The 21,907-nt window shown below is 54.3% G+C and overlaps 1 protein-coding gene across 4 annotated transcripts in view; it reads left to right on the top strand.

Annotated features, from left to right (window-relative positions):
* LOC148405212 (xylosyl- and glucuronyltransferase LARGE1) overlaps window positions 1-21,907 on the top strand; it is a 53,871-nt gene that overhangs the window by 26,323 nt on the left and 5,641 nt on the right. For 2 of the 4 annotated variants that reach the window (XM_088406871.1, XM_088406872.1), the window contains 7 exons: window positions 12,933-13,102; window positions 16,190-16,467; window positions 16,613-16,695; window positions 18,325-18,448; window positions 18,543-18,714; window positions 21,011-21,115; window positions 21,619-21,731. In XM_088406871.1, the coding sequence (XP_088262997.1) occupies window positions 12,997-13,102; window positions 16,190-16,467; window positions 16,613-16,695; window positions 18,325-18,448; window positions 18,543-18,714; window positions 21,011-21,115; window positions 21,619-21,731 (981 nt within the window). In that variant the 5' untranslated portion in view covers window positions 12,933-12,996. Of the gene's footprint in view, window positions 1-5,042; window positions 5,511-5,550; window positions 5,665-12,932; window positions 13,103-16,189; window positions 16,468-16,612; window positions 16,696-18,324; window positions 18,449-18,542; window positions 18,715-21,010; window positions 21,116-21,618; window positions 21,732-21,907 lie in introns of those variants that run through there. The other 2 variants (XM_088406870.1, XM_088406873.1) reach the window with 2 other exon arrangements.

Genomic DNA, 21,907 nt, shown 5'->3' with positions numbered 1-21,907 from the left:
AATACTTTGTCAACTGGTTGAAGGGTTCTGGCGCGGTGGTTGCGGCTCACTGGGCTATGTCAAGCTAGGGCGGGCAAAGTAGCCAGCTCGCTAGCTCCTCATTTGTAGGCTGCGCACGCAAGCGGGCTTTGCGCCTTTGTTTGTTTGTTTGGCCTCATAAAGGCACCGGCGGGGAAATATCAACAAACGGAACAGGGGCCGCTCCGGTTGATCCGTTTGCCGCCCGGGGGTTTCGGCGCGAATGACAGAGCCCGCGCATGCGGCGGGCGTACGGCGCCCTCGCTCCCTAAGGTGCCGCGACAGTCGGAGGGCCGGACGACGCGAGATCATCGATTCGGTGAAAATGCGAATGCTGCCGCCGCCGCTGCGACCGGGGGATACTGAGACTTCTCAACCGCCTTGGCTTGCCTTTATTTTTCGGGGGGTGAAGATCAAGCTTCCGTAGCCTCGTTAAACCGCGAAGGCGATTCCATCGTTTTCAGCGGCGAAACTTTACTTTGACTTTTTTCACCGTGTTCGCCGTACCGCAAGGCGCAAGTCAAAGATTGCTTGCGTGTGTAAAAATGTTACGGTGCCATTTCCTGCTGACGCGGCAACTCAAAGCGTGGGCCTTGTTCATTGCGGGCAGCAGGAGGTGTCGCATTTAGCGTCGTCCCTTGTCTTACGCGCTGTGTTCCCGTCTATTGGCGACCGCGAGTTCGACATGAGGTGCGCCGTATGGTTCCGGTCCGGAAAAAGAGCCGCCGGCGTCGGATTCTCGCGGGGTTTTTCAGGGTTACGAAATCCCAGACGACGCGGTGCGAAAGCCGAGCCGAGGGAGACGGCATCGATAGGAATCTCCTTTGAAAAAGCCTTTGCGAATAAATCCGAGTTCGGCCGGGCCGGCGGTACCCGCGTGCCTTGCCATCGCTCCTCCGTTGATTTTCAGTCCGGACTTAAGAGGCTCGCACTTAATGCCGATGAAATCGGGCTATTTAGAAAAGTCGCGAAATGAAGACCGTCGCAGCGCCGCGTGGGGCTAACACGCCGCTAGCGAGGGCGTGACCCCAGCCCGGCCGCCGCTCCAGGGCCAGCGTCGTTTGCATCGCCGCCAAGTCCGGCGCCAACAAACACGAGCGCGCTCTCCCCTGGCCGCCGGAGGACGTCGCGCTCCATTTCCGCAATAATACCAAGGGGCTCACGGTTGGTTACTGACGACGACCGATTGCGTTTTGGGCCTCCCGACGCCAATTCTAAATTTCTCCCGTTTTGTGAGTCTTAAAAGCCCCCCTAGTAGTGAAGTCTACTGTTATCTTCCAAAGACAAGCTAGTATAAAATCGCCTTAAAGGGGACATATTATGGAAAGTGGACTTTTTAAGCGCCGGTGTACAAATAGCAGTTTACCTCGAGCGCCTGCCCACTACAGTGTGAAATTAAACAACCGCGTAAATCTTTTTATTTGCCCCTTTGTAAAGATGCGCTTGCAAGTGAGCCCCATGGGGGAAGATTCAGAGCCACTTTCATCCTCATGCGGGACTCAAAGTTGAGCGGCGCTGCGCGCTTTGCATGAACTTGCTCATGTTTGCCGCATGACGATATGACTGGGAAAATGCCATCAATGTTGTGCGAAAAGAACAGTCACTTGTTGGCCTCACATATAAAACACGTGCGCGCAACCTCGTGTCTTTGCAATGCGCCCGAGGGACTTCCTTTGCCTTCATATTACCGAGCTGTTTGCCATCGCCAAGATGGTTTCCTCCGTACGGCGAAAAACATAGATGAGAGTGCGCCATTCTTCCGCCGGACTCCTTTCGCATCCTTGTAACGCGCAGGTTTTTTTGGAACCCCACGCAAGACGGGATTTCCTTTAGGCCGTACGGGAGCGGGAGCCCAGGCGGCGGCGGCGGGTGGGAGCGCTCGTCCCGCCGGACGGAGCGCGCTCGGCGGGGAGGGGGACCGCCATCTGTTTTCATCATCCGCACGAAACTCATTCATTCACTTGCTTTCATTTGAGGCCGACGTCGCTGTTTGAAAAGTTCCGTGGAAAATCCTCAAATGAATTCACAGCAACTTTTGAATAGTACGTCGCGCGGGTGGCTTTTCTTCTACGTACGTGTGTGCGTCGCGCATGCAGGTAGGGCAAGACAAAAATGGCCCGGCGTGGCGGCCGATCCGTCGTCTCTGCCATTGGTCACACCGCGACGTTGTTATTCAAGTCCGATATCGACCATCTCGGGTCAACCGGCGCCGAAACGCCGGAGGAGCCTCGCTACGCATCTGTTGGACATGACTCATGCCGCTCCGCTCCGCGCCGCGGCTCCGACTCAGCCCCCGCGCGCCGGATGCCCGGCTTAGTCAGTAGCGGTCATACGGTAGTCCTACGCTTTTCCCGAGCAAACCGCAAGCGACCGGCACGATCGGGGCGTACCGAGCGAGGTGTGACGACGCGGCACGGTCGGAGCCAAACGCGGGGAGGCCAGTTGCTCTCAAAAAGAATCGTCTGTTACGGAGATGACGCAAAGACAGTCTGGACCGCTGGTTCTTAACCTTGTTGGAGGCACCGAACCCCAGCACTTTCATATGCTCTTTTAATGGTGTGGCAGTCAAGACTCAGACAGCGCATTACCCAGACCGGCGGCTTTAGAGAGCGTGGTCTTTTTTTTTCTCCGTTGTTCGCAGCAGGAGCACATTCCGCTACGCTCTTTTTCAAGTAGCGCGCGGAAACAAATCTTAAAGCGGATTTGTGGTCGGACGTCTACAAAGGCCGCGGTTTCTCGCCGACTACCGATCGTAGCCATCGGTCTTGATGGCAAATCCTCAGCGCGCCCGTCCCAGACCGGGCCGAGCAGGCCTGGGATCACCCTTAAAAGAGGGTCTCGAGCCAAATCCGCCGTAGATCGGTGGGGGCGGCGCAGGGGTACGCCCCCCGCCCGACCTTCCAAAGGCTTGCGCGGAGCCGGATTCCTCCATGGGCGCCGTAATGCCCTGGAAGAACTTGACCCAAACACCTGGTAGCTTGGTAGCCTGGTAGTCACTTGATCTCAACATCACGGCTAATCATGGCAGCGCTGCCTCATTAGTTGACTGTAATACATCACCTGCGCGTCCCCGCTCCTTGTGTTCCTCGGTAATGACCGCTAATAGAATTAGCTCCTATCAAGCCAGCTGATTTTGCGCCATCCCTCCGCTCGGTGTCACAGCTGCGTCTTTGCCCACCGCGCGTTGCTTTGTCACAAAAGGCTCCGGTGCGTTCCATGCGCCAAAGTGCACGGGGAGTCCAAAAGTTGAAGCGATGGAAGATCATGTCATGAAAAAGTGCTTGACGTGTAGCGGCTGAGCAAGGAGACGCCCCACGGGGCGCTTCATGAAGCCACGTTGCCCTGTCACTCGATCATATTCCTCGCGTTCTCCGGAATCGTCCCCGATTGAAGGCTTTCCCACGCCGAGACGGCGCTCGTATTAACCTCGCCTAAGTGAGGTTCCGTTTGGGATCGGGCCAGCCAATTGATCAAAGGAGGGAAGAAAATCATTGGGGATGGATGCGAATCAAGACGACTTCTCCAGTCGCGGTGGTAAAGTCCGATCGCACTTTTGGGAAATTCTCTCAAGACTCGTGTTTCCGTTGAAAATTGTCTGCCCTTTATCCGTGTTTTTCCGCCGTCGCCAAAAGCTTCAAGTACCGTACACACAAGTTCAGTACTTTAGAGCTGAATAAATGCTTGCAAAGAAATAGTTGCCCAACATCAAACTGAAGTGGACTCATTTGTGTGCGTGTGGGTGGGGTATGAAAGCTACAAAAAGAAGATCCAAATCTGAGGGAGAACGTCGCCGTTTGAAACCCGCACACATGAAAAACAGGCTGGACGTTTGAGGAAAGTTGGCCCGTACCGTTCCGCGCTTTGCTTCGGGCTCGGGTCCAAATTGGCTGATTTCCACCTTACCTTCCACACGCGCGTGCGCGGCGCAGAGTACGCAGCGTCCCGTCCGTCCCCGATGTCTCATCCGGCCGTCGGAATGGCGAGCGGATGGCGGCAAGGTATCCTCTCAAGCTTTTACAATGCCGCCGCCGCCGCCTCCTCGTCGATGCGTTAAGAGTAATAATAGCGTGCGCTGCCATGGAAACAAATACGGGCCTTATTTATTGGCTGATGGCGCAGCGTGAGGAATGGCTCGTACTCAAGCGTGTTCCATTACATAATGATTGCGGGGGGATCAAACTTTGCAGTGGCGAGATGCTGACGGCGCGTCGGATAAGACGCCCGGGGCCTTCCCGGCAACGGCGGGCCCGCATTGCAAATGCGTCTCCGCCCGCCCCAAACGGGATCGATAGGCGCCGGAACGTTATCGGATCTTGCGAGCCGGCGAGCGCCGCCGTCGGACTCTATTAGCATGCCGGCGGTTCCATTACTTGCTGAGGCGCGGCCATTAGAAGAGATAAGCGCTTCCGCATTAATGTTGCGATAGCTGCGCTCGCGTGCGCTTTGCCTTTATGGCCTTTGTCGGGTCGCTGTCGGGACCGCTTTGTTTCCTATGAATCACCTCGTTGCCGTGCGGTCGCCGCGGCCAAACGGCGCCGCGGGACGGACGTCTTCGGCGAGTCCGGCGGTCTTCCCGGTTTCCTTCCGGGTCTGGTGTCCAAGTCTAATGAGCCCAGTCCGCTTTGGCGTCGCCTTTGCTGCGATGGGGACGACCTCGATTTGACCTTTTCCTTTTCTTTCTTCGTGGGCTTTTACTTTTTAATGAATTTGTCGAGTCCCTTCTTTCGAGGAACTCGACAAAGGTATGTTTCGGCAACTCGGCGTCCGTTGGTTTCCGAGCGTCTGCCTGAAAGGTGCGAAACTCCTGTAGCGACGTCGCCTGTTTAAATGTCAGGCCTTCGAAGGGCCCTGGTTTGGGGCGAGTTACTGTCCCCTCGGCCCCGCCCCTGCTCGCTATTGCCGAATACGGGGGTGGGGGGGTGGGGTGGGGGGGGCTCTCTTCCTCACCCCGATCCCGTAGATCCGCTCCTGAAATTGCGGGCTGCCGCTCCCAACGCCACCCTGCGATTGGCTGCCGGCTGCCTGGCAGGAAGAAAGAGCTGCTGTGTCGAGGCCGAAAACTCGGGCACGATCTGGAGCGGGGGACGACGACAAAATACCTCGGTGCGAGATTGCGCGTTCGGCCGCTCAACAGGAGACGCCACAGGGATCTGTTTTTGCTTGGCGCGCTCGTGCCAGATCGGCTTTCGGCCGTGATTGCGCGCGCGTCGCCGCGATCAAGTCCCTCCACTCTTAATGAGACTCGGTGTGCCGTCTGGAGACTCAAATCTTTCCGCGGAGGACACATAGCTGCGGCGCTTTGCAGTGATCGCAAAAAAAAAAAAAAAACCTCTTCCGTGGCAGCAACTGGGATGGAGGTACCGTAAATATTCGCGAGCGGCGGAAGCGGCGGCGTGGGCTTTTTTTTTTTTTGGTCTTATTTTTTTTTTTTTAATCCATCCCGGAAGCCTGTCTTTAGTCGGACTCGAGCGTCTTCGACGGCTCCGCATCAGGTGAGTTGAAATCCGCAGTTTTTCTCGAGCCGCTAGCTCGGTGACCTTAGCTCACCAGCAGCCCTTTGAAACGCTGCGTTATTTTGGGGCCGCGCTTCTATTTTCCACTTCCACGGTCGCCTTCTCGAGGCGGGGACTCGAAAGAAAAAGAAAGGTGCCTGCCTATCCGTTTTTGCGAAGCCAACCTCCGCGGAGCAGTCAGTAGACCAGGGCGAAGGGACGAAAGCGCGCACGGGCTTAGCCGGCTGTCCCGCTCCGAATGCGTTCGTTCGTTCGTTCATTCGTCTGCCCTGCACGTCATTTCGAAGCGTTTCCCCAAAACGTGCGCATTGCGTGTCCCGTTGTTTATTTTTAGTTGTTCTTTTGCGGGGATCACCGGCTGACGTAAGACGTAGCTAACAAGTGGCACGGCGATATTTTCTATACTTTATTGCCGGTCCTCTTAAACGGAGACATTCCTAGCATACGTCATGTCGTAGTTGTGCGCGATGTAACGTTGCGGCGGAATTCTGCCCCAAAGTCTCCCGCGAACTTCGTTTCGCAGTCCTCTCAAATCCACAAAGAGTCATGAAAAACACAGGAAACAAAAGGGCTCCGTTTATTTTTATCGCCACACACAAACCATCTCAAATCCCGTCTCCCCATTGGAATGACCGCAAGTGCTGTTATTCCGTTCCGGCCGTGCGATTTAGCCGCCAGGGGGCGGGGTTCTCTTTACATTATCGGGCTCTCGTAAAGGCGGCCGTTAATCGTCCCGACCTGACATATTTTAAAGTCCTTGGCAAAAGTAGTCGGGGTATCTGCATCAGAAAGAAATGTTTGCCATTTTCGTCCGGGTATAATTCAGTCTTGCTTATCCAAAGCCCTCGATGCGCCCGTGTCGGCGAGCCGCCGAGGCAGAATAGTAGACGCGACAGAGGACGAGTTTCCACGGACCTCGGTATCGGTCGACGGGACGGTTCTCACCGACGTTACGCAACTAATGGTGAAGTTTAACAGTCAAATGACTCCGTAAACAACGTGAAATTCCTGTGAATATCGCGTTTGCCCGCATGCACGCAGACGCTGGCTGCAAATATGCATCGTTTGAAGGGCTCTATCGCTGCAATGTCATTTCTACTTTGGCTAGCATTTTGCATCAGGCGTCAGCGTGAAGCTAGCAGACTTTCTCTAGACACTTATGTGCTTCTTTTTGGTTTGTTTTGGTGGTTTCTTCAATCGAAACGAAATAAGAGGAAAACACCTTTCGTCGTTCCCATTTATCAAGTCAAACGATTGGGCGATTGGGCTGAAGCAAGAAAGCTTCGTCGCAACGTTTCGCTCGCGACTTTTCAGTTGGTCGTCACGGAAAACGGATCGCGTATATACCAATTGTCGTGTCTACGGGTCAGCGCCTTCTCTATCGATTTGCTTTCGGATTACAGGGCGCACTTTTTATTTTTGACTTGGATAATAATTGGGATAAGGGAGGTTTTTGAGAAGAATATTTCGCCCTTCCCGTTTGTCCGCACCTGAAGAGAATCTCATGATGGTGTTTGAAATGTTTTTGCGCCCCCTTTTTCGACGACGCAAGAACCGTGTGACTTTTAAGGTCCTATTTTATGCCAAAACATTAAAAAGTCTTTAAACGCCCTCTCAACGTTAATGATGAAAGTTGCTTTGCGGATAAATACAACTCGGCCGATTTGGCCTTTAGCCTATCGGCGTCTTATTAGCATGCGTTTTTTTTTTCGTTCCACTTTTTTTTGTAGCATTTATTTTCCGCTTGATTTTGGACTGACAAAATAGAGCGAGCTTTTCTCTTTGTACTCGTAGTAGCCATGCTTTCAGCATCCTCTGTGAGAAACGTTATTAAAGTAGCTAAATTCTAGGCACATCACAGATAATGGGTTTTGTGCGGAGTGGCAGTTTGCCTGTCAACTATTGACCCGGTTCTCCAGCAACGAGTTCCTTTACCGCTTCAGTTGAATCATACATTTTTCAGGAAACAGTTCTGGTCATCGGGTTTTGAGATCCAACTTTATATTGAAATGATTAAGTCATCTTATTCATCCTAATGAAGCATGTTACATCCACTTAAGGAGAAAACAATATCTACATATATTTAAGGAAAATATATTTCACTTTTTTTTTTATTTCCATTGATGAAAATTGTCCCGTTTTTAGGAATAGTATTTCAACCACTTAATAATCAATTCTTTCTTGTGTAATATTACTTTCCAATTGCAGAGGCAAACAAAGTCGGGCAATAGCTCAAAAATAAAATAGTGCAAAGTTTTTAGCCTGCTGTAGCGTTAGCCGTCGGGCGGCCAAATACTTTTGAACGAAAGCATATACTAGCTGCGGCGGCTGAAAAGAGGGAACCTAATCTTTGAGTGCTTTTGCGTTTGGGGCGGAGCCATTGAAAGAAAATCACCCGCGGGCTACGTCATCTCCGCGGCTACAAATCCAAGTTTCGTTTAGCTCCTTCGCTCGCCTGGAGGCGGCGGGATGCGAGCGGCCGTCCCGACGCCGTGCGCCCCGGCGCCGTATTCTTTCCGTTTGTCTTCGTGAAAGAGTGTGTCGCAACTCGGCTGCGGATGCCCGGCGCCGTCAAACGCTGGTGCGGCGCGGCTCGCCCTCGTACCGCTCGCTTAGCGCTAATTATCCTGGCTCGTTTTGCGCTTCTTGGATCGCTCGCGCAAAGCGGGCGGCGCCTCGTCCTTCCGTCCCACTGAGCGTGGAGACCCGAAGTCATTCGCCAGAGTTAACCGCGTGTCCCTCGCCGGAATCATCGCACCTGCCAGATTTCTGCCACCGCGCCATTGCCACGAGAGAGCCGTCAAAGTTGAGGGATCCCGCGCGACGTTGTCTGTTACGACGGCCGGGCCGAGGCGGGACGCGCCGCCGTCTCTCGCTTAAATCGAACAAACGCGTCGTTCGATCGGCGCGTTCACCTCGGCGGCAAACGGAGTTTGGTGCGCCCGTCTGTCCGCGGCGCCGGCGATCCGATACGTCAGCGCGGCGAGACCGCCGAGTAGGAAGGATCTCATCGAAACTTTTCAGCAGACGAACTGCGCTCGCCGGCGGCGGAAAGGCTTTCCCGGGCCGTCTGCCGCCGAAGGGCCGTACCCCGGCGTTTGAAGGCGGAATGAAACGAAGTGGCTCAGATGGCGAGCCGCTCTTAGATCAGAGGCGAATGAGCCCATTTTGAATTTGGACAGAAGGCTAATGAAGGCCCGGGCCGTCCCAGAGTCTTGCGGCCGGTTTCGAAAACGCTTCGCGGCCGTTGGAGCGACAAGCTCTGCTGGGCCGCCGCACTTTGTCAAGGCGAACTACGAACTCCCGTCGCTGGCGCGGAAATCCGGGCGAAGCCTCCGCCCTCCGCAGCAAATCGAATCGGGGCCGTGACGTTACGAACCGGGAGCAAAGGGATCGCTAACGAACGTCCCGGGCGCAAGGAAGTCCTTTGAATTAGAAGCGAAAGCGAGTTCAGTCGCCTCTCGAGCGGTTTCTCTGCCGAAGCGCGAACTCGGCAATCGGTTGCAAACGGAAGCCAAACGGCGAGCGGCGGACGGATCGACGCGGATCCGATTCAGCGCGGCGACTACACTTTAAAACTCGTGACTCCAATCGACCGTTTGCCGCTTACCTTTAGAAGAGATTGCACACGTTTTGTGAAATGTACTTATCCGTTTAATTTTTTCCTCCAAAAAGGGTTCATCGCCCGCTTTGGCTACTGATAACGGCTACTGGGGAAAAGACGAAAAGAAAACGGCGTCTATCGCCAAAGTTTACTTTGCCGCCTATCTTAGAGAAACTGAAATAAGAGTAGAAAAGCACGGCCCTTTCTTCACGAGTGGCCTCGGAAAGCAACAAAGTGACTGGATTCCAGTCGGCGAAGGCACTCTGAAAAGATTGCCAGTCACAAGGTTAACGCGCTGCGAGACAAACATCCGCCCACGTATTCGCACGTACAGGCAGGTTTGAGTCTCTAATTACTTGGCATACGATACACATTTTTGTTTCGCTCGGGGAAGCTCACATCCCACTGTGAACCAACCGCTGAAACCGTTATGCATATTTCTCCTTAGTACATTTGCTAAATGGACTTTCGCTTTTCTACTCAAAGCGCTTCACACTAACTAGTCGTTTACCTCCTGATGTGGCGGCAACTCAGGCTTCGGCGTCTTGCTCAAGGACACTTCCGCGTGGTCCCTGGCCGGGGGATCCCACCCACGGTGGCGAGCCATGCCGCCCCCATATTTATTTGGATATACCGTATGTGATATACCTACATGTATATATTTACATATTTACGTGTATATATACATATATATATTTACATATTTACGTGTATATATATATATATATCTCATCCGGTGTTTACGGAAGCGCTCGGGTCCTAAAAGTCAAAGAAATGCTTGAAAGGATTACTAAGAGCCGTCGCGTGCTCAGCACCCAATCCAGGCCACAACACTTAGTACGTGGCGTAAAGTAGGGCACCAGACTAAAAACAGAAACGTAGCGGCGGTCTTCCACACGAAGGCCGACTCTTCCGACCCAGGTCCGACGTTTCAAAAGAAAAAGGTTGATCCTTTTCTGTCCGGGCGATATGGCCGTCATCCAGACAAGCCGCAACAAACGAACACCAATCGTTCTATGAAGCGTTACGTGAACGGCGCCGCCCTTATCCGAGGAGCGGGGCGCATCCTCCGTCAGACGGCCGGATGCAAGCATTAACAAAGTGATTTTCCCGACAGCCCGAGATGCGCAGGCAAAGAAAAGAAAAGAAGCGCGCCTTATTTCTCAAGGGAGGCGGATTCAATCTACGCCTTGTGGTTTTTTTTTTTTGTAATCGTATACAATTAGAAACCTGAACGATCATGTGATCCGCAATAAAGGAGGGTAGAGCGAGGGGGCTGCGCGCTAACGGTGTCACGCCCTGAAGGAATTTGGCAGGGAGAGAGCCGGCACCTTTGCGGCGGGGCTCCATTTCCATATTTTCGGTTCTTCGGATTCACGGCTGGCGAAGCGGCCCGCGATCGCCGCGCTCGATCGTTCCGGAAGACGACGCATGACGACGACCGGGAGAGGTCGGCTAAGTTGGGTGAAACCGGATGGTAAGCTGGCTGCGGCAGAAATCCTTTCGGAGACGTGCCGAAAGGGGGAGGGCAAAAAAAAAGTGAGCTAAAGTGACCGTGATTTCAACTGAATCTTACCTCCGAAGACTGTCGCTTTGCATCAAATAGCGCCGGAGCCTTCTGCGCCGCAAGTCTCTTCCGTTCCCTTCCGTGCGCTCAACTTCCGTGATTGCGTTTGAGGCCCCGAGTGCTGTCCAAACGCGGCGCGGCGCGGCCTTGACCTCGCGTCGGGCCGCGCCGGCGACCGAGTCTTCTCCTGCGATTAGTTTGCGACGTTGACGGCGAAGAAAACGACGCAAGCAGACTTCCTTTCGGTCGACCGTTTATTGTACGGGCCAGGAAAGGACCGAGACATATTTGCTTCTTCTTGAGTTTTGCGGCGCGCGTCGGGAGAAAGGTCAAGCTGTTGCTTGATGTTTTGTTCCAACGGCCAAAATTGATGGCGGCGGTTCCAAATGCAGGTTGGGGGCAGCTTCGCCCCCGCTAAATGGTATCAATGGTGTCCTTGATCAAGCTCTGATTTGATAGTCTACCCTTTGGCGTTTTGGACAAATTTGTTTTAGGACGCTCCGTAAATGTTGGTTTACCTTCACGGAAAACCTCCGTCAAACCAGGGGTTAGGGTTATGTATGGCGATTATGTCTGGGGAAATAAGGACCGGGCCGGGATTAGCGTCGAATTTTGTTGTCGGCCGACCGCCTCTTTAGTTTGAACGAAGACCCTGGCCCGATCAGGAACGGACGAGCGCAACCGAGGCACGCGGGCCGCCTCCAACTCTTATTGCGAAAAACATCTGGTGTGACCGGCTCGGTCGTTTGAGTAACGTCTCGGAACAAAAATGTTCATTGTCCGGAAGTAAAAGTAAATATTCATCAGTCCGCTTTCTTCCGGCATGAAAGAAATCTCAGAATCTTTTCTGTGGGAAGGCCGGCATCCGTTGCGTCGAAACAATTCATTTCCTGTCAAAAAAGACTCCATTCGTTTGTTCGATGATAAGTTGTCATTTTATCAACTACGTCATCGTTGGAAGAAAGGAAAGCTTCGAATACATTGGCGGGAGGATGAAAACGCTCGACGTCCGGAGAGGCCGATTAGTTTTAGACGCACGCGGCGGCTTTTCGCCGCTCAGTCCTTGGCAAAGAATCAACGAGGCAAGGAGCCCCGTTTGATGACTCCTTTTACAACAGCGGTCCGACGGCCACTTTTTCGACGCGACCCGAATTTTTGGACTCGGAACACGGCGTCGGCGCCTTTAAACAGCGGTCGGCGTGACGCGGAGGCGGGCTTCTCGCCCGTCGGCCGACCCTTTGAAAAGGGTTTGAAATTCGTCAAAGCGGGTAGTTGACGGCGGGGTGGAAGGACACCGGATCGAAGGGCTATTAGCGGCGGTCCGCCTCCTTGGCGCGGGAGGCCGCTCCTGATTTGGGATTTTGTTTTCACCTCCAAACGCCTTTCTGCACTTCCCCGGCGACATCCGTAATGTTAGAGCCGCCTTTGTACGTCCCAGCCTACCGTGACAGAATACTGATGAGTATACCGGCCTAATGAAACCGGGACAGCCCCCCCTGCGCAATCGATAGATTTTCCTCCGCTGTCTGTCATTCAGTCCGCACGCAGAGCCGGGATCGTTTTGACCCGCGCCCGCCCTCGGTTACGGTGTCCAACGTAGCGTTGCTCGTGAAGAACACGTTTATTTGGCAGTTCTTCAAATGTATAATCGTTGAAATCATTGCCGTCTCGAGAAAAAGGCTCTAAATCTTCCCCCCTCTGTAAACGGACTCCCGAACGTTTGCGCTCGTGCCATTGCTTTCAAAAGCCGGCGCCGGATTAAATTGCGGTCGATCCGCATCCGAAGGAATCTACCGCCGCTGGTTTTTTGGGGCGTAAAACAGGGTGTCACCTCGAGCTCTGAGATCCGCCGCTAAAAGTTTCACTTTAACCGCGACGGTACAAAGGGACGGAAGAAAAAAATGCAAAAAGACCAGATTAGTTTTTTTCCGAGCTATGAAATTAGAGGCTGTTCCCATACTTTTGACGGCAACCGACGGGAATGAGCCCTCGCGCGCCGAACCCTTTCCGGGGTTATCTCGGGGCAGAGGGATTTCGGAGATACCGCCAAAGTGTTTCATTCCAGTTTAGCAGGCGCGGCGAATGAAGCGAGCCGGGATAGGGCCACGCTCCAAAACCCCGGAGGGAAGTCAGGTGCCCGCCGTTTGGCCGGGGCCGTCCAATGCGTTGAAACGCGAGCACGCCGCGCCCGCTACCCTAAGCCGCTTTGTCTCGCCCCCGCCTCTTTCAGTGCCATGAATCATCGCGGGCGACGGGCGCTCCCCACATAGAGGTCGGCCGCCTCCCTCTCCAGGATGTCGGGAATGTGCCGCGGACGCAGGAAGTTCCTGGCGGCCGCCCTGGCCCTGCTCTTCGTCCCGGCGCTCACTTGGCTGTACCTGGCGGTGGCCACCTTTCAAGGTAATCCGTCCCCCGACAGCGGCAAAGAAAGGGGAACCCAGGGGAAACCTTCCGGGCGACGCTTCAATTATTTTGCCGAGCGTCACCGACGGGGACCGAAGCCTCGCCCTGACTTTGACCCTCGCGGACGCGGATGCTTGACCTAGCTAGACGCCGTCAGCAAAAGTTCTTTTCTCGGTATTGTCACGTGGGTCCGGGCAGTAAATGTGCCGCCTTTGCCTTTTTCAAGACGGAAGATTTGAAAAGGAGCGAAATGGCCGTCCGATACGGAAGCGCTCATTGCGGGCCAGCCCGACGCCCGGACCCTTTTTGGCCGACATCCGGATGGCTGAAAAGTGCCACTGCAAAATTCCCCCAAATTTCCTGTAGCCCGAGTCCCCCTTGCCCCACCCCCAGTCCGCGGGAGGCGCGTTAATGAAGCGGCCAAGCCTGTCCAAAGTTGATTAGCCGGCGTCGGGCCGAGGCAAGTTCTCCCGGCCGTTTAATGACTGCGCCTCGCGGGGTTGAAATATTGCAACGGCGCCATTATTAATTCCGATGAAAGTGACGGCTTTCACTCGGTGGAGAATATGCCGGGATAACGGCCAGGCCCGCAAAGTCTATTGGATTTATCCAAAGCGTCCGGCTGCCGCCGGCAGCGGTCCCGCGCGCTCTTCTGGTGCCCGCCGTTATTTTCTGCCTTGGTCTCCGCTGTCCATTTGTCCGGCGGAGTTCAAGGGACGGCGTCTCCCGGGGGCTTCCCGTCCGCATCGGCTCGCGCGGGCTAAAAAGAAGAAAGTTGCACGGACGGAGGAGAGAAGAACGCGCCCCCCCCGAGACCCCTTTCACGTTTCTTCTCGGGCCGGGCGCGAAGTACGGGGGGACTTTGAAAGAGGAAACCCCCGGACGTTCCGCCTTTCCTCTTCGGCTCGTCCTCGTTAGGCTCGCGTATAAGCGGAGGCCGGCCGAGCCGGCTGCGTCCCCCGCGCCTCCAAGAGTCTGTGAAATAGTCGGGAAAAGGAAAGGCTCTTTCCTTTTGCCTTCCTTTAAGTCCCAACGCTCCTTTTCCATTCCGGGGGTCTTTGCGGCAAAGGTCTTCTTGTTCTCAACATATTCTGTCTTCTTGCCGCTGCCAAGGAATACACGGGAAGCGCACGTAAAGCCACAAATGGACGAAAGAGCCGACCTTGGCCATTTTCTTTCCCTAATGGGCCATCAAAGCGTCTTAGCCTGAGCTGAATTGCAACGAGAAGTCCGTTTCCAAACAAAGCAGAGTTGCGTATTGATGAACCGGAGAAATAGACGGCACAAACGATGCCGACGCCCGTCCAAACTTAGGACGGCTTCCTTGGCTGGGAGGAAGATCCCAAAGGCGCTCGTTTCCGCGCACGTACGTTACCTTTTAGCTTTTGGACTCGTCCGCATCTGCTTGGTCTAAATTTGGGAGCGCAATCCACATATGACGACGCCGATTTGGAATGAAGTTTAATTAGCGCTAGTTAATAGAATCCGCCCTCAGAGACGTTTGCCATTTGAGAGCGCAAAGCCGGAGGCCGGTCGGAGCTAATGAAAGGCCCGCCGCCGTTACCTTATCGATCCGCTTATTCCCCCCGATTAATGGCGAGACAAACGATGTGCCGCCAGGCTTTTGCGATCGCCGAAATGGATGTGGAACCCGGAAACGTCGCCGCCGCAAAGTCCTTTGTCTAAAATGGCTCTCGGCGCCAAGGGAAACCGGCGCCGACCTATCTGGCTTCGTCGGTCGGGATGCGCCGTTCGCGGCGGTCGCCGCTAATTCAAGCGTGGAACGCGTCGCTTCCTTTTTCAAAGGCCAAAGAATATCCGGGTCATTTTTCTTTGCGTTTGATGTTTCCGCGCGCCGGCAAGCGGAGCAAATAGCTCCGTCGCTAGCCTCCCCCCATCGGCGTGACGGCGACGGACCTTTTCCTTTCAATCCCGTTTCCTTTTCCGCAGGCCAGCGCGTGCGAGGTGCGCATATTGGATCGATCCGACGCTGGCTATACGCCGACTGGATCGCGAGCCCCAATCAAATGACCGTGACCTAACGACATTAGCTCTCGGGGGGATCCTTTTTGGAAACGTCTCGCGAGTACCACGGTCGTTTTTTCGGGCCTCCGGAGAAACGTCCTACGTGCGGCGACGTCGTCGTTGTTTTCTTTGATTTTTTTTTTTTTTTTTGTCTTCGTTCGACAAATTGTCATCTAACGTAAGATTAGGCCTAGCAAATGCGTTTTCTCCACGAGGCGGCCGCCAAATTAGGTTTGGCTTCTCCGGAAGAAGGCTTAGCCGCCTTCCGTTCCAGGCCGCCTTTATATCTCGCAGCCCCGGGAGACAATAAATCACTGGGGAGGAAACAACAAATTTCCATTATCAACAACAAACGAGCGAGCGGCCAGGAATTTTCTTTGCGCCGATTCGTTGGAAGTGGCTACGTGGAGGAAAATGTCAAATGGCCTTTATTAGCATACTCCCACGCGGCGTGTTGGGACCGGCGTTATTTATCCGGCGGGGGCCCGGGCCCTCCCCGCGAAAGCGGACGGTCGCCGCCCCGAAATGACGGATGGCAATCGAAGCTCAGTCCGCATCGTTATCATGGTAGTCGTTTGACGCGGCGCTAAATCTGTGCCGCCGCGGTGGTCGGCGCGGGCGCGGCGGGCGCAGTGATTATTCCGCAACGAATCCATCGATCGTTTTTTGCCATCGGCCGTCCGCGGTCCTAAAACGCCCCTCGGAATTTCAGCCCCTCGACCGTACGCGTATTCTTTTATTTGGTCTTCTGTGGAAGTCCGTCGCTTATGGCCGTCAACTCAAAACAGCCGCTTTTCTTTTGGAAAACAATTGTCAATCTATGAGTCTATTTTCTGCCGACCCAGTCATCGAATGATTAAAAAAAAAAGGGGGGGTTCTTTTCTGCTCTCAATTTCAGAAACTGTTTTCATGACAGTTTTTTTTTCTGTGAGAGATGAATGAACTCAGTCGCTGCCTGTCCGGTTTAAAGGGGCCTTTGACGCCTGCGGCCGTCCGCGGCGGCGAACGAGTCGGGACGTTACACCGATTTCAAAAAACACTTTGCTCTTCAATCGGCAGTGAAGCCCCTCCCCCCGTCGCCCTCGGAGACCCAGTCGTCCGCGCCCGATCGGCAGGCGTTGGAGTCGCGGGTGCGGGCGGCGGAGGAGGAGAACCGGGCGCTGCGCCGCGAGCTCAGCCGACCGCCCAGGAGCCCCTCGTCGCGCCTTCCCTTCGCCGGTCGCCGCGGCAACCAAAGCAGAGCCCATTCGGAGGAGGGCACCGGCGATAACGAGGGCCAGAAAGCCGCCGGCAACGGCTCGGACTGCGTCCGCCGGCCCGTGGTGGATAAGTGTGAGGTGAGAAACGGAAAGCGAGGACAAAAAGTCTTGCCCCCCCCCCCCCGCATCCCGAGACGGCCGCGCGTTATTAACCCACGTATCGCCGCTTTGACTCGGCGCTGCCTTTTTCAACAAATTCCTCGGGTTTTCCTGGTTTGCACAGACCATCCACGTCGCCATGGTGTGCGCGGGCTACAACGCCAGCCGAGACGTGGTCACCCTGGTTAAATCCGTCCTTTTCCACAGGTAAGCTTCTCTATCCGGGTTTCCTTTTTTGAACAGAAAGTAAGACGTTATGGAGCGAGCCTGAGCAAGCGAGAGCGTGCGCGGGGGGGCGCCGTTGGTTCAGCTTTGTCACAGAACGCGCCGTCCGTTCATCATGCCGAAAAGAAATAGGACCGTTCCTTGCGTGGCGCCCCAAAGCCTTCCAAGGCTCTGATACCTGCGAGAAGGGCCCCTGAGGCGACTACCCTATTTGCATATATGCTTTGTGTCCACCGTCGCCTCGGCGAAGGAAGCTAACGCCACCTCCGGCGGGGATTCAATGGGGCCGTCTGTCGGGAGGACGCGCGCTTTTGGCACCGGGCCGCTTCCCGCTCTCTGCCGTCCGACGCCTAAGTGCCTTCCGGCCCCTTTGCTGAAATAACGGATGGCGGCGCATCTCCTTGGTCTTTGCTTCATTGAATTTCTCCTGGCAATTAACGGATCCGGACGGAGTGCGTTACGGGCCGGCGCCCGGGGCTTGTGCCAGAGCGGCCGCTCAGGTGTGGCTAAAACAGCGAGGGCTTGACGAAGCGGCCTTGGGGAGGGGGGGGGGCACTTTTGGAGTAATTGGGTCGAGCGCTTTTCATCACGGGAGCAAATGTCCTCAGCGTTTCCTTCCATTAGGCTTTTGATGAATTCCCTCCCATAGAGCGGCTAGGACCGGGCTTAACGGGAGGGGGATCAGCACGAGTGGGATTTCTTTGAAAGAGCTTCTCCGGAACTTTCTTCCGACCCGTAAGCACGTTTGACCCTGGGGGGGAGGGGGGGCGCCCTGGCAAAGGCGCTCTGCGTGCGTCGAGTTAACCAGGCAAGATTGTTATTGATGGGCGCGATATGATTTAGACCTTCTAAAGGGTAAGCTGACTTGAAGCTAATGGGAGGTGACTTTGGCAGGACAAACAGAACCGTTGTGCTCTCAAAGCAGATGACGAGTTTGGATTTGGACAGGAATGACCTTTTTTTTTTAAAGGCGCGGAGCGGGCTGCGTCGGCGCGGCTAATATCGGAAGAGCCCCGGGCAGGCGACGTCGAATCAAAGGAGGGCTGGAAATGTTGACTCGCTGTTGTTGTGCCACTGAGTGACAAGCATTAGAGCGGACGGCGCCCCGCCGGAGGGCCCGCGTAGGCCTCCGGCCGCATAGCGAGCGCCACACGCCGCGACGAGACCAGACCGAAGTGCGGTAAAGCGTCGTTTCCCGCGTCGCCTTCCTGCCGTCGAGCCGGAATTGGACATTTGACTTTCTCGTCGAGCCCCGTCCCGGTCCGGTCCACGAGCATCCGGTGATCCGCCATCTCAATTTGCCGTTAAGGCGAAACTCGGTCCGCCCGCAGACCCGTTTGCCCGAGCGGATGGCTATTTTTCACCTATTTTTTTCTCTTCAAACGCCTGAGATGCGCGGTCATTTGCGCATGAAAACGGCCGAATAAACATTTCCCAATAGAAAGCAATTTTTCCCTGATCATTTGCTGCCATGTATTCTTCAAAGTAGGACGCGCGCGCGCCTGACAATGCACCTCATTTGATCATGGCCGCGCGTTTGAAGTTAGGGAAGGCTTTGAAGTTTGTCCGAAAGCGCATAAAATGTATTGAACGGCGGCCGCGTGTCCGCAGGCGGAACCCGCTTCATTTCCATTTCGTCACCGACTCCATAGCTCGGCAAATCCTGTCGTCTCTGTTCCACACCTGGATGGTTCCCGCCGTCCGGGTGGACTTCTATGACGCCGACGAGCTGAAGGTGAGAAACTGCGAGAAACGGCCGCTCGGCTTCCCGCCGCCTCGTCGCGCCGACGGATCGTTTGCTTTGTTTCCCGGCCGCGCCCGTCATACAGTCGGAGGTGTCGTGGATCCCCAACAAGCATTACTCGGGAATTTACGGCCTGATGAAGCTGGTGCTCACCAAGACGCTCCCGCCGGACCTCCAAAAAGTCATCGTCCTGGACACGGACATCACCTTCGCCACGGACATCGCCGAGCTCTGGGCCGTTTTCCACAAGTTCAGAGGTGGGTAAAATCGCCGTCGTTTCGGGGCCGCGCTTCCACCTCGACCCGAAAGGAATTATCCGCTATCGCCCGTTTCGGTCCCGGATCGGGCGCGGGACGCGTCGAAACGGCTTTGGAATAGCGCAAATGTAAAGTCGTCGGGTCGGCGCTGGGACCGGACGCCCCCTCTATGCTTAAATGACCTGCGTGGCGCTCCGCCGTTGGTGTTCGGATGTTCTCCTTCGAAGGAGTGCCGCCCCTTGGTAGAGCGTATGCCAAGGGGTGCGCGGAGTTGTTCTGGCCTGGAAAATTTGCCGAGCCGGCCTCCCATTAGCAATGCCGTTAGTAAGGGCCCGACTAAGGCGCGAGCTCAAACCGGAGTCGGCGACCTTTCGATACCGCTTCCCTAACGTTGCGCGGTCCTTCTTGGAAAATGACAACTTCTTCCCCCATATCGCTACGGCTGCAACTATTTTCCTTTCTAGCGTTAGAACCTGCTGGGTTCTTTCCCAAATCATCATCTAAAGCGTACGGTGCGCATTTGATGAATGAAAGCGTTGAGTGCCTTTCACCTGACGGCTTTGTTTAAATCCAGACGCCGGCGTGAGCCCTTTCTTTCCGTTGATTGATTGATTGATTGATTTTTTTTTTGATGCTGTCCTCGCTTCCTTTTCTGCAGTCTTTGTTTTTTTTTTCTTTTCTTGAAATTTGACAGCAAGCCCCACTGTTTCCCCCAACGAAAAGTATTTCATTGTCGTAATTGAAGGAGGCGGCAGCGCCAATTTGTTTTTTTTTGTTTCCCTTTTCAGTCCCGTTTTCCTCTCGACTTTGCAGCTCTCCGACGGTCGCCTCGGAAGAACAGCGGGACGCCGCGCAATTTAAAAGGCTCAGTAATTAACAGTTTGGTACTAAGAAGGAATTAATGGCTAAATAAATGTGCGCCATGCCTACCTGTTCCAGCACTAAACATGATTGACGACAAGCTAGTTAAGTTTAAGCGTCCACATTAAAAGGCGCCCGCGGTTGCTTTTTTGCCTTTACGTTCTGTTTGTTTATATTCACTATAGTTAAACACAGTTTGCAAAGGATGTTATAAATGTGTCTTTTATGAATGAGGAATGTCCAAACACTTTGTGGCGTTGACATCATCATTTCGGGCTTTCTAGCTTTTTTTTTTTTTTTTTGCCTCCTTGGAAGTTGGCAGTAAAATGTGAGCATACTATTCATAAAACGTATCCTGTGGAGATCTCGTGGCGACGTTCCGTCTTTTCATGGCATCATTGCCCAAGTGGTTTTTGTCACGGAGGTGGCTGTAAAGGCCCCCCCCCCCCCCCAAGCCACCTTAATAAGGGGATTAAGGAGCCCCTGAAGTCTTGGCCGCCGATCTCTTCGGACAGTTTTGCCTACAGTAGGACATGTGACCCCCAAAAGTGCTCTGTTTCTTGGATGTAATGCTTTACTGCCATCAGCAAACTAAGAGGATGTCAGTTGAGGAGCTTCATGGCGGACCGGCGGCTCTCAAATGGGGGTATGTATTTTTCAGACATAAAGCGGTTGCACAATCCGTCTTCTCAAGTTGCCGAATAAAATCCGTCCGACATACGGAGCCTCTCAAAATCAGACGCGTACGGCACAGCGCCGGCTTGAAGCCAATGAAGCCGTTTCACGTTTTGGGTTCTGGTCTAAAGCGGCGCATCTCAGGGTTTCTGCAGGTGTCTGCAAATCTAAAGGAATGTTTGAGGGGGTTTTGTTTTGTACATGATTATTTTCAAATGGAGAGCAACATCATCCAAACATGTTTTGCTGCCATCTTGTGGCAAAGTAACCAGTTAGGGAGCAAAAGGTTGGGGGGGATCTCAATGACCTTTAGTGGCTTGCGGTCAAGACTTTTGTCAGCGCAGCCATAACCAAGCGCCGAAATCTGAAAAAGTTTGTGAAAGACCGCCGAGAATTAGATTGGGGGCCGGGGACGCCAGAGTGCTTTTGGGTTTGGATTTGATCAATATGATGGTTCGAAAGTTGTATTAATGCAAAAAGCAGTCACTGGATGCTTGAAAGGTCAGCGTCAATACAATCCGAGCCGCAAAGAACGATGAGGAGATGAGCGTGTCCCCCCCCCAGCTAAACAGGGCAGCGTACTTAGTCTGTTGCGTTGAAACGTGCCCGTCACTAGAGGGAGTGAGAGACTTCACCGGATGGGCTCATCCTCAACCCTGACCCTAACCCTTTACCGTAGGTAGGAATAGACGTCCCTTAACTTGGTTAGTTGGTCGGGAATGAGTCAAATGGCTCACGTGGATATTTGTTCTGCTTTCAGGCCAACAAGTTCTGGGCCTGGTGGAGAACCAGAGTGACTGGTACCTCGGGAACCTTTGGAAGAACCACCGGCCCTGGCCTGCCCTGGGGCGAGGCTTTAACACCGGTATGTACCGAGGTGCCTTGTCACGCCACGTGCCACACGCAACAACAACTAAAAACACGCGGTCACGGCGATGGTTCTACCGATCCCTGCGCCGCCATCACTTACCCATACGCGACACTTGCTTTGGCGCGTTTCCGTTCCCCGTTTTCATCCGGGAAAAGGCGCGTTTCCGTTCCCCGCTTTCATCCGGTTCCATTTTTTTCTGTCTGACAAAATGCAATTGATGCGAAAAAAAAAAAATGAAAAAGAGCAGAATTGCGTCAGGGCTATTTGTAGCAAAAGGTTGCACGGCCGGCGCCGGCAAAAGACAAGTCCGAGAAGAGTCTCGCGAAGGCTCCGTGTCCAAAACCTTTCCTTCTTTTCCCCTGCGGATCCTCCTCGCGCAAGGCTTGTCAAACTTTTTTTCCCCGGACGACCTCAGAAATCATTCAAATAAGAACGAATTGCAGCCGCCGCGTCCGTCCGCGCCTTTCTAACCAAGGCGTCGCCCGCGCGCTTTGCAGGGGTGATCCTGCTGCTCCTCGATCGACTTCGGAAGCTGCGATGGGAGCAGATGTGGAGGCTGACCGCCGAGCGGGAGTTAATGAGCATGCTGTCCACTTCGTTGGCGGACCAGGTAAAATTTCAAGGCCGACCTCCCGACTTGAGGCTTCTGACCGCGCTCCCGTCCGTCCGAATTTCAATGGGTCCACGTGGCGCTCATGCGCTTGCTTTTTACGCAGCTCCCTCGCAGACGCCTTCCCTTCCGTTCCGTTTCCCGTGCATGTGGGGGAAACGAGCACTCAAACGCTT

This window comes from Hippichthys cyanospilos, chromosome 22 (genome assembly GCF_059441005.1).
Source record: "Hippichthys cyanospilos isolate Australia breed blue-spotted pipefish chromosome 22, RoL_Hcya_1.0, whole genome shotgun sequence".
NCBI classification, from domain to species: Eukaryota; Metazoa; Chordata; class Actinopteri; order Syngnathiformes; family Syngnathidae; genus Hippichthys; species Hippichthys cyanospilos.
This window is presented reverse-complemented; position numbering and strand designations above follow the sequence as displayed.